The sequence below is a fragment of the Anabrus simplex genome, chromosome 10 (assembly GCF_040414725.1).
Source record: "Anabrus simplex isolate iqAnaSimp1 chromosome 10, ASM4041472v1, whole genome shotgun sequence".
NCBI classification, from domain to species: domain Eukaryota; kingdom Metazoa; phylum Arthropoda; class Insecta; order Orthoptera; family Tettigoniidae; genus Anabrus; species Anabrus simplex.
The window spans coordinates 92,294,911-92,307,481 of NC_090274.1; the positions used below are offsets into that span (position 1 = coordinate 92,294,911).

Here is a 12,571-nt window from a genome sequence, read left to right on the forward strand (position 1 = left end):
CTGTCACATACATCAACCGGGAGAGATTCACTTATATTTACTGCCAAGTAAACACACATAATAGTGAAAACTAAAAAGTAGTTTGTATGGGATTTTTGTATATATAATCGCATAGGTTTTTGGCAACTATCAGATAGGAAAAGGCAAGTGGTGGTGATTATCATTTTAAGAGGACTGCGGAAGAAGAGCTGTGGCCGTAATAACAACCCTAGTATTTGCCTGGTGTAAAAATAGGGAAACTACGGAAAACAATCTTCACGGCTGTCGATGATACGCTTCGAATCTACGATCTCCAGAATGCAAGCTACATCTATATGGCCCGTACAACACACTCGGTTACACATTACTACTGCTTCATCTTCCCTTCATCGAAGCTACCGTATTTATGAGTAGATTACACTCACTGTAACAACATTATAATGAAAGCTACACTTCCCCGTACGGTGGCGTGTCGCTTTAGTGTCGATAATATTATGAGATTTAATTTGCACCCAAAGCGGTACTCTTATCTGTGGGAAAGTCATGCTCAGCCATATTTGAGTAATGTGTAGGAAGACAAACAGCTGACTGGCGTTCGGCACTTGCACCGACGAATTTCATTGGTTGCGACAAGCAAAGAGTTGCATGAAAGATACTTCTGTCTCCATTTTCAAACCAAAATTGAAACTTTAAGGGATGTCTAGTTAAACATCGACTGAACATTGTTTATGCAATGGAAGATCGTGAATGACTTAGACGTTGTTTAGGTAGATGATGTCTAAGGCTTAAAACTAGTCATCGTTTCTGCAATCGGCCCAATGGGTCTGGACAAGCTAAGTGTGTGTAATATATGGTATATGTGGCTCACCTTGGTCAGCATGTTGAGAAGCTACAGTTTGTGAGAAAGTACGGGCTAATACTGGTAAGTAGAGTGTAATGAGGTAGGATTATACCTGGAGAGGGAGGGGGAGGAGCAGGTTGGAAGAGGACAGGATAGGAGGAGGGATTTTAGGCAGGTCATGTGAACAGTGTGGTAGGGGTTTGTAACGTGATAAGGTATTGTGTGTCGTGTTAGATCTTGGGCGTTCATTTGGAAGATCAACACATCTATAGACTTTAATAAAAAAATCAGAGAGAATGTTATTTTTTTCTGACATTTCATTCAGGTTCGAAATGGAGTTAGATAACTGATCCATGTGAATGAAGCATTCCTCAGTGACGTCAAGAACAGCGTTTTTGTCTACGTTGATAAGAACCACTGAATCCTGGTTAATGTTACTGAAGTTATGCTTGAAATCTTGAATATGTTGTGAAACTGCAGAGCATCTACTATGTTTCATGGCGTTTGCATGCTCCATGTGTCTGATTTTGAAGCTCTTCCCAGTCTGTCTGATATACAAGGACTCACAGTTTTGACATTGAAATCTGTAGACACCTGTTTTATCATATCGGTTTTATTATTTGAGCTGTTGTTATATATGATGTCCATATTTCTCTTATCAGTTCAATATGTGATTTTAGTGTTATGTTTCTTCAAAATATTTGTAATGCTGTGAATATCTTCATTGAAAGTAGGTAGGTAAGGGTTATTCTGCCCGAAGGCAGGTCCGAACCTCTGCAGAGGTGTTCCTGAGCCGGAGTTTACGTGCGGTAGGGTGGCCAGTTACTTTCCGCTCCTCCATTCCCTTACCCTCCACCAACAGCGCATGGCAACCCATCCAACTACTGACCACGCCCATTGTTGCTTAACTTCGGAGATTCGGTGTTTCAACGTGGCTACAGCCGTTGGCATGGAAAGTAAAGGTTGAATAATGATCAGGTTTAGTTTTCTCTATACTTAAAGTTGAATTTATGCGATATCTGCGTTTATTGATAATACACTCTATAAATGCATTATCATACCCATTATATTTAGCTATGGAGCAAATTGTATTTCATTCTTTGTTTAAATTTTCTTTATTTAGCGGTATACTGTTTGTCCGGTCTACCATACTGCTGTAGGTAGCACATTTGTGTGCTTTGGGATGGAAAGAATCTTTCTGGATGGTAGTAGCTGTCTGTGTCAGTTTACTGTAGGCTAAATATTGTATTCTGGAGAAGAAGGAAGTCTGTTTAATGTGAGATCTAGAAAATTTGTGCTTCCATTTGACTCAGATTCCAGATTGAACTTTACCTGTGGATCATTATTTTTTAAATTGTTAAGGGTGGAGCCTGCATCACTAATTCCTTCAGCAAGGATAACGAGAGTGTCATCTATAAACCTGGCCCAAAATGTTATGTTCACAAAGTCACTACTATTGTTATTAATTGCTGTATGCTCTAAATAGTCAATGTATATTTCCGCTAATATCCCTGAGGTCTGCAACCCCATAGCCAAACCATCCTTGCTGATATATGCAATTATTTAAATTGCAGAAATTATTTTTAACTACTAGCTTCAAAATTTCCATGAAATCTTGGATCTCGAATTTACTGAGGTTATTATACGTATTTAAATGATTTTCGATAATAGGAAAAAGCTCCTTAGTATTGATACTCGGATATATATTTGTTATGTTGAAAGAATGCAATGAGTGGAAGGGCTGTTTTTGAAAGCTATCCAGTTTTTATGGTATTTTTCACAGATTTATTCGACAGAAAATGACAATTCTTTCTTAGAAATTTGTGGATAAATTGTGTTAATTTTTACAATGGGCTTGGCCTATAATTGATGATGGGGTGTATGGGGACGCCAGGCTTATGGATCGTAGGTAAAGCATTTGCTGTGGCGGTTTGGGGTTCATAGTTACTAGGTTTTTCTTCTCTTGTTCTGTAAATAAAAATAATGTATTTTTAGTGTTAATTTTAGGAGATGTTGTATCTGTAGGGTCGGATCTTTTTTAGTCACCATAAAGGAACTCTTCTTGGAAAATTCTTAGTTTCTTTTGGTGTAATCTGTTTTTTCCATTATTGTTGTAATGTTCCCTTTATCTGCCCTAGTGATGATGAGGTTATTATCTTCTAATTTTCTTTTTGATATTGATTACCTGTTCCCATTCTACAAAATGTTCTTGGTTTCTATTTTTACAGTAGGTAATGTTCCTTTTTTGATGGATGGATTTTGTTCAGTTTTATCCAAATGTTGAATCTGACCTCATCTTGTATTTCCGGGGGCATTTTATGAACAGCTACCGAGCTCGATAGCTGCAGTCGCTTAAGTGCGGCCAGTGTCCAGTCTTCGGGAGATAGTAGGTTCGAATCCCACTGTCGGCAGCCCTGAAGATGGTTTTCCATGGTTTCCCATTTTCACACCAGGCTGTACCTTAAGGCCACGGCCGCTTCCTTCCCAGTCCTAGCCCTTCCCTGTCTCATCGTCGCCATAAGACATATCTGTGTCGGTGCGACGTAAAGCCAGTAGCAAAAAAAATTTTAACAGCTACTTCCGACTCTGTAATATTAGTCCCAAAACAGCTGATATTAGACAAAGTGCTTAATACACTTATGGCTATGGGACAAAAAACAGGGGTACAAAAAGGGAAACAGAAAATCATAACATTTAATCTACTTGATTGGGAAATTTCACCTTGCCATTATAAATTTGTGGAAATAAAATGAAATGGCGTAGGGCTTTCAGTGCCAGGAGTATCCGGGGACATGTTCGGCTTGCCATGTGCAGGACTTTTCTTTGACGCCCGTAGGCGACCTGCACGTCGTGATGATAATGAAATGATGAAGGCCCCAGTAACAGCGATACCAATGATGGTTAAAATTCCCGACACCACCGGGAATCAAACCCAGGATCCTTGTGACCAAAGGCCAGCATGCTAACCATTTAGCTATGGAGCTGGACATTAATTTGTCAAAAACAGTACTAACTGATCAGGAAAGCAAGATACTCGAAAAAGGACTTGAACATGGTAGGCAAGAGTTTGACCTTTCTCAGGTTAAGATCCAATTTATATCTGTCTGACAATCAGAGTCATCTGTGGGAACACAAGAAACAAACAAGTGTCCAGTGATTTAAGAACACATAATAGGATGAATACGATGACAGGAAGTTGTAGGAAGAGAAGAAAAAATTGCAGAGATTATTGTTGTCCTTCAAGTTTTTCTTCTTCTTTTGCTCACTCTTCCAGTGCTGTCCTCTTGATCTTGTCATGAGTTCCTTTTCATGTTCCTGTTCTTCATATAATTTTGACTTGACACTTGTCTACTTGTTTCCTTTTTTACATTGCGAGAATAAATTGATATATTTATTCTGCAACTATGTAGTTTATTTTGTCATCTATGTCATGTCTATTTTTGTAAACTTTTACTCTATTTATCTGTTTACTCTACATTTCTTACTTTGTTTTGCATATTTGTTCCTTACAGCCTTCCAGCGATATTAAGAATGAAATAAGTGTAGATGAACACACAGTAGGTCAGTTGGTCGCTTCTTTCAAAGAAGAAGATGAGTAAGTACCATTTATTTTACTTAGATTTTACACCCTAACCCTCGATAATATGGAATTTGGTATATAAAGTTGAGTAGTTCCCTCTGCAGAGAAGAGGTCGAGTGAAGTCCTTGATATCCCAATATCTTGGGTTCAAGGTGAGCACAGGTCCATCCAGATCATTTTCAAATTCTGTCTCCTATACTTCACTCATTGTCCGAACTTGATGGTTTGATCATTGCTCATGAGAAATTTCCACAAAATTGAAATAAGTCAGCCTGTAGTATCTAGTGATTAGCAGGCCGTCTAGTTGGCACCACTCAGTATCCGAGCCAGTACAATGATTATTAATATTACCATACCAGTTCTTTTCTCCATTTTGTAATAGGTGTTCTTGTGGTATCTGGTTGACCATGACTTTGCTGTTGGCCATTCATGCAAAATGACCAGTTCAGAGAATCAATCTGCTGTGTATTAGGCATGTGATTCTGTCTCCTTTCATACCTCTGTACATCTTGTATTAAGTTGATGACTACTGATAAATAAAATGAATAAAATATATAAAATATATCATAAATAAAAATATTTCTAAAAAACTTAATAAAATTAATAAACATAATTAATCGAAATGTCCGTAGTATGGGCGCCAGAGTTCACCAGAATGGATCCCTCGAATTTAGATAAGAGCATGATAAACTGTATATCCCAGGGCGTGTACATAATGCTGCGTACTGGTACATCTGCTGCAGGCCTTACCTAACCTCCTGAAAACGACTAATTAGGTAGGAACTGCACCTCGGTTCATCAATAACACTGATTCTAAAATAGCTAACTATATTCTTAACAAATTCCGTGCATGAGCACCTCATCAACATACAACATCATACATATAATACACACATAAAATATTGCTGGAAGACTCCATATTTACAACAACAACAATAATAATAATGAAAACAGTGGGAAAACGAAAGCGAGAACTAAGCTACCATTTGTAGATGGTCCGATGAACAATGTACATGTATGAAGATAAACACCCTTCACTGTCTCTATATCAATTCAATTTACCAATTCTCATAATCGGCAGTTATCACATCACACAGATACTGTACCTTGTACTACTGTGTTCACATATTTTAACACTTGTTGTAAAGATATATACACACATCTGTCGATCCTCAACATATAAATTTATGGAAAGTCTGAGATAGCTTTCACCAACATATACTGCTAGGCCGCCACAAGTGCTACAATACTTAATGCGCAAGCACTCTCCACAATCAGCCACTTTCCACGAACATAACACGACTACGCTCCACGAACGTTTGAAGTCCAGTCCATTGCAGCCATGTCACTCCAGTACCGTGTATCAGCACCACTTCCTTCCCGTACAGTGCCTCAGTTGTAGTTGTAGTTATCTTCCTTCTCGTTCCTTTACAATCACCTCTACAATCACCCTTACAATGTTCCTTACAATATCACTTATAATGTTCCATACAATGTCACTTATAATGTTCCATACAATGTCATTTATAATGTTCCATACAATGTCCTGGTTGCCGCCGTATCATCAACCCTTATAGACATCAACATCCCCCTCCTCTCAGATGAGACGTCTGGATTGGTGCTTGCCAGCCAATCATGAGCGAACCTCTTGTCAAGACATGCCCTGAACTTCTCCTTTCTCCCAAGAGATAAACAAACACTCGGGAGTTTTACATGAATCACCAAATTTTCCCTGGTACAACAACAAGCTTATCTCATCAGGCTGGGATATATACATGAGTAATGGAATTTCCTGACACAAGTACATCACAACAGACACTGGGGCAGCCATATGACTCATTCAAATTACCAGAGTTATTAAAGCAATGTTTTCCCACTCATGCAAAACATATTACTCATACCTACATATGTGGATATCTTCCAGCTTACCAATATAAACGGCAAAATATACAAATGAAATACTGATAATAATAATAATAATAATATCTCTAATTTCTACATATAATTCGGGGGTGTGATATATGTACTATCACATAACGCCCCCTTGGTGAATCGATGATATCACATATTATGATTCACCATAAAACAGAACTTCATACATAACCTTATAATGGCACAACTGAACACATAATTTACTGTAATAATGATATATACATTGCGTCTACTGCATTGTATTCGCACACACGAAATACAATTTGTCCAAACAACAATAATAATAATAATAATAATAATAGGGCTATATATACACAACTCTGATTGTTTCATATAGCATTGAACACAATATCTTCTTGCTACTGTACACATACATTAAAATTGATAATATATACATCCAAGGTGCAGATCCTATCTCTTACATTTGAGAAGGCTATAGATATTAAATGTCCCAAGAACCTTATTTTCAGCGGTTAGGAGCCTATAAGCACACTTGCCTATTCTACTGTCCACAGTATACGGACCCATATATAATTGAAAAAACTTTACATAAACTTAACATTGGTATCGATAAGCGAGGAATGCGTACCGTAATAAAAACTAACTACGTCTAGAATACACTCTATCTCACACACAAACATTCATACCATCCAGTCACATAAGAATCATACAAGCTTTCATTCGGAACATTCATAAAAAGGAAATCCCTATTTCTGAAATGCGCGGGAATCTCACTACGTTTACTCTTCCACAAAACCATACTTAATGCAAGCAAACAGATCACATACTTCTTCACACATTCCACATCGATATCATACAGCACGTCATTCAAATCATTCACACAAGTCTCAGAATTAAATAAAACATTACACACACGCTTGGATAGACTTTCTTTCATCTCACGCACACTTCCATTCTCACACACGCTCACTCTATTACTGAAATTCTTACCATAATACACTTTGAAATTGCTGTCATTACTACTTAATGACTCAACAATTAATCTATCTTCACCACCTTCCATATCAGCTCCTACTTGCACCACTTTCATGCCAACAACACTGCTACTTTCGACTCTCTTATCAGAAGTTTCATTAATCTCAAAGTCACCATTTTCACACATAATGGACCTAACTTTACTCTCCTCACTTACACTTAAATCAACAAAAACATCCTCATGATGTATACTCCGTGAACACTCTTCACTCACAAAACAACCTTCATCAACTTCACTTTCAATTTCAGAAACTTCCACAAGATTATCGATCGCAACACCGCTATTACCATCACCACTAACACAAAGTAAGACATCCGACACATCATTCTTACTTTCATCACGCCCCCTATACACAAAATCTCCCTGAACACAAAACACATGGTCATACAATAATTCCTCTTTCACGTCTACCTCGTAACTTACCTGTTTCATCACGTGAATAGGAATTTCGGTATCGGACTCCCTATCTGACCCAACTAAGAAGTCCGATTCTGGTTTAAATTACTTGACGTGGACTGTTCACTATTATCGTGTCTCTGCACTTGATCTGGAGGTCTTTGATCCGTACCCCCCCTACTTTCTGATTCCCCTTGATTAGGTCTTCTGCCAAAATATTCCTGGTGATTAACTCCCTGATTAGACTGTCTGTTTCCCCTTCCGGAATTACCACCCTGATTCCCTTGCCTAGAATGACTGAAATTCTGATTATTCCTATCTCCCGCTACCTGATTACCTTGTCTCCCATTATCCCCTTAATTCCTACCTTCACTTTGCCTAGTCCTCCCCTGCCCTTCCAAAGAATCAAACCTCTCTAACAGCTGCTCTAATTCCTTGATCGTAACAATATTCTGCATACATGCAGCTAATCTGACCTTCTCAGGAAAAATGCCTCAACATCTGGCGGACTGTATCTCTCTCCGATGCTAGACCTTCAATATTCTGGCTGATCAGAACATGCGCCAAGAAATATTCCGTCATAGACACACCTTCCTGAGGTCTATATTTGCCAAATAGCACGCGATCTCTTTCCCTTCCCTGAATAGCTTCACTCCAAAATTTAGAACTAAATTTCGCCCTAAATTCCTCCAAACTCGAAATACCCTATCTGTAAACTTGAAACCAAGATCTCGCTTCTCCAACAAATGCAACATCCAACAGCTCATCAACCATACTCCAATCAATCAAACCATCGTCAAGATTCTTGCAAAACCGTTTCTCCACCGTTTTCAAGAATTCCATCGGATTAAACTGTCGGCCATTAAATTTGGGTAATTCAGAGTCCTTCGTACAAGATACGTTCCTATTATATATACTGCTACCTACTTGGATTTGACTCATCTCCTGCCTTAACTTCACATGACATGATTTAATTCCTTCTTCCACTACCATTCTGGCATTTCCTTCTACTGACTTGAGGTCTTTCTCCAATTTCTCGGTCTTTTCATCTATTCGCCTCGCTAAAACATTCTGACTGGTTTTAATTCTATCTATTTCTTCGACTTTATCTTCCACTATTTTTATTCTCTTGTCACATTCCTTGCTGTTTTCCACAAATTCCTTCCTAACTACATTAAATCGGCATTCGATTTTCTCAGTCAATTCCAAGCATTGAGCTTCTACCTTATTATTGACTTCCTGAATTTCCCTGCTTTGATGGTCAAACTTCTGGTTTAATTTATCTATTCTACTATTCACAGCACTACTTAAACTATCAATTTTACTAGACAATTCAACACTCACTAAATTTAACTCCTTACTTTGATTCTCAATCTTACTGGACAATTCCGTACTAACTGAATTTAATTCACTATTAATACTGTATATTTCATTACTTAAAAAACTCAATTCACTCTTCAATTCTTTACTCTGACTATCAATCTTACTGGACAATTCAATATTATTATTATCGATTTTACTGGACAGTTCAACACTCACTGAATTTAACTCCTTACTTTGACTATCAATCTTACTGGACACTTCATCACTCTTACTATTTAATTCAACACTTTGATTATCGATTTTGCTGGATAGTTCAACACTCTATCAATCTTATTGTTAACAACATTTAATTCATCCTTGAACTCTTTATTTTGGATAAGAATCAACTGTAGCAAACTACGAATGGAGGCCTCCTCTAAATCCCCTACATTCTGAGTTTGAGACGGGTTACTCGGTTCCTCACCTATCGTTACCGATTGATCTTTCCTACTATCAGCCATTTCGCTATTCTCACTTAAATTAGATAAACTCGATGTGGTGGAATTCTTTTGCCTTCTCTTCTCCTGATTCTTAGTACCAGCAACTTTAAAAACCTCTCTACTTCTCAATTTTATAATACTGGACTCGCTACAACATTTCTTCATACTCCAACATACATATCACGTACATATAAAACACTTCACTGACATAGTTCGCAGAATTCCAACCACACCTGACAAGTGCACCTACGCTTATAAGCCTAACAGATGTACCAACCATTCAGCCCCACGTTGGGCGCCAATTGTAATAAGTTGATGACTACTGATAAATAAAATTAATAAAATATATAAAATATATCATAAATAAAAATATTTCTAAAAAACTTAATAAAATTAATAAACATAATTAATCGAAATGTCCGTAGTATGGGCGCCAGAGTTCACCAGAATGGATCCCTCGAATTTAGATAAGAGCATGATAAACTGTATATCCCAGGGCGTGTACATAATGCTGCGTACTGGTACATCTGCTGCAGGCCTTACCTAACCTCCTGAAAACGACTAATTAGGTAGGAACTGCACCTCGGTTCATCAATAACACTGATTCTAAAATAGCTAACTATATTCTTAACAAATTCCGTGCATGAACACCTCATCAACATACAACATCATACATATAATACACACATAAAATATTGCTGGAAGACTCCATATTTACAACAACAACAATAATAATAATGAAAACAGTGGGAAAACGAAAGTGAGAACTAAGCTACCATTTGTAGATGGTCCGATGAACAATGTACATGTATGAAGATAAACACCCTTCACTGTCTCTATATCAATTCGATTTACCAATTCTCATAATCGGCAGTTATCACATCACACAGATACTGTACCTTGTACTACTGTGTTCACATATTTTAACACTTGTTGTAAAGATATATACACACGTCTGTCGATCCTCAACATATAAATTTATGGAAAGTCTGAGATAGCTTTCACCAACATATACTGCTAGGCCGCCACAAGTGCTACAATACTTAATGCGCAAGCACTCTCCACAATCAGCCACTTTCCACGAACATAACACGACTACGCTCCACGAACGTTTGAAGTCCAGTCCATTGCAGCCATGTCACTCCAGTACCGTGTATCAGCACCACTTCCTTCCCGTACAGTGCCTCAGTTGTAGTTGTAGTTGTAGTTATCTTCCTTCTCGTTCCTTTACAATCACCTCTACAATCACCCTTACAATGTTCCTTACAATGTCACTTATAATGTTCCATACAATGTCACTTATAATGTTCCATAAAATGTCATTTATAATGTTCCATACAATGTCCTGGTTGCCGCCGTATCATCAACCTTTATAGACATCAACATCCCCCTCCTCTCAGATGAGACGTCTGGATTGGTGCTTGCCAGCCAATCATGAGCGAACCTCTTGTCAAGACATGCCCTGAACTTCTCCTTTCTCCCAAGAGATAAACAAACACTCGGGAGTTTTACATGAATCACCAAATTTTCCCTGGTACAACAACAAGCTTATCTCATCAGGCTGGATATATACATGAGTAATGGAATTTCCTGACACAAGTACATCACAACAGACACTGGGGCAGCCATATGACTCATTCAAATTACCAGAGTTATTAAAGCAATGTTTTCCCACTCATGCAAAACATATTACTCATACCTACATATGTGGATATCTTCCAGCTTACCAATATAAACGGCAAAATATACAAATGAAATACTGATGATAATATTAATAATAATAATAATAATAATAATAATAATAATAATAATAATAATAATAATAATATCTCTAATTTCTACATATAATTCGGGGGTGTGATATATGTACTATCACAATCTTTATGATTCTTATTTCAAAACCCCTATTTCTTTCATTAGTGAAACTTTGCAAATACCTTCTTTCTGTGATATTGATATTTTTACGGTGGACATCAGTGGCTTGTTAAGTTTCAAAGCCATTAAATATAATGGCTCTTATGATGGCATAGTAGATTCTTATCTTGGTGTTATTAGGTACATATTTTTTAATGTTGTTTCTTGTGGAAGAATATCATCAAAAACCTGTCTGGAATCTTTCTTATATTTCCAGGCCTGATTATTTGCAGTTGGATGACCATGTTCTGATGTACTCAATTTGCTTTCCATACTCAGAATTTATTCTGACCTTTGAAAATTTGATCTTGGGATCCAGTGGCTAAAAATCCAGCAATGATCCAAGGTGGCTGGTGTGTTATATTCCATCTGTATTTTGTTTATTCTTCTTCACCTCTATCACCTCATTATAAACACTGCTCCATGCAGTTTGGAGATATGTATGTGTCTAAATGTCAATTCTTTATTGCTCTCCAACATATAACTTGGCCTCCTGTTGCTCTTTCACAATCTTTGTTCTTACATCTGACTGTGTAAGTAGTAGCTGATTTCTGCACAATCACAGGCAATGTATGGTAGAAATGCAAAACACAACTCACTCACTCATCACAATATTCCAAGAACTATCAAATCAATAAATCTGAAATATGGTCATGAGTAACAGGTAAGCAACCTATTTGAGAAATGCATCCTGGTACAGTTAAATTAAGTGAGTAAACAAAAGAAAAAGTGGGGTTGATTCAGTGCGAGATGATGGCCTCGGCATCCTCATTGTTCAGGCAGGTGGAAAGTATATTCTGCCACCTGTCTGGCTGTGTTGGATGAAAGTGAAGGATTCGAATGTTTAGTTTTGCAAGAATGCTATTCTTGAATATTTAAATCTGCAGCTCATCACAACAAAATAACCAGAAAATAGTTCAAAAAGGTGGCAGGTAACTTCGTAGTGATATGAGTTCTCCGAGTTTGTGTCATATTTTTAATGGTATAAAGTGTAATAACATACGCAAAAGTAGAATCAAGATACTCCTTGACAAACAGAGAATTGTATACAGATTTAGAAATTAATTATCGCTTATTAGTAGTACCTAAATGTGAGATTAATTCTTGGACATGGTGTAGACATGAAGGTC

The 12,571-nt window shown here is 37.4% G+C and overlaps 1 protein-coding gene across 1 annotated transcript in view; it reads left to right on the forward strand.

The window, feature by feature from the left end:
• LOC137502413 (uncharacterized) overlaps window positions 1–11,783 on the forward strand; it is a 48,425-nt gene extending 36,642 nt beyond the window's left edge. The window contains exons 3-4 of the mRNA XM_068229495.1: window positions 4,333–4,415; window positions 11,659–11,783. Of these exons, the coding sequence (XP_068085596.1) occupies window positions 4,333–4,415; window positions 11,659–11,767 (192 nt within the window). The 3' untranslated portion in view covers window positions 11,768–11,783. The remainder of the gene's footprint in view (window positions 1–4,332; window positions 4,416–11,658) is intronic.
• Window positions 11,784–12,571: the final 788 nt, after the last annotated feature.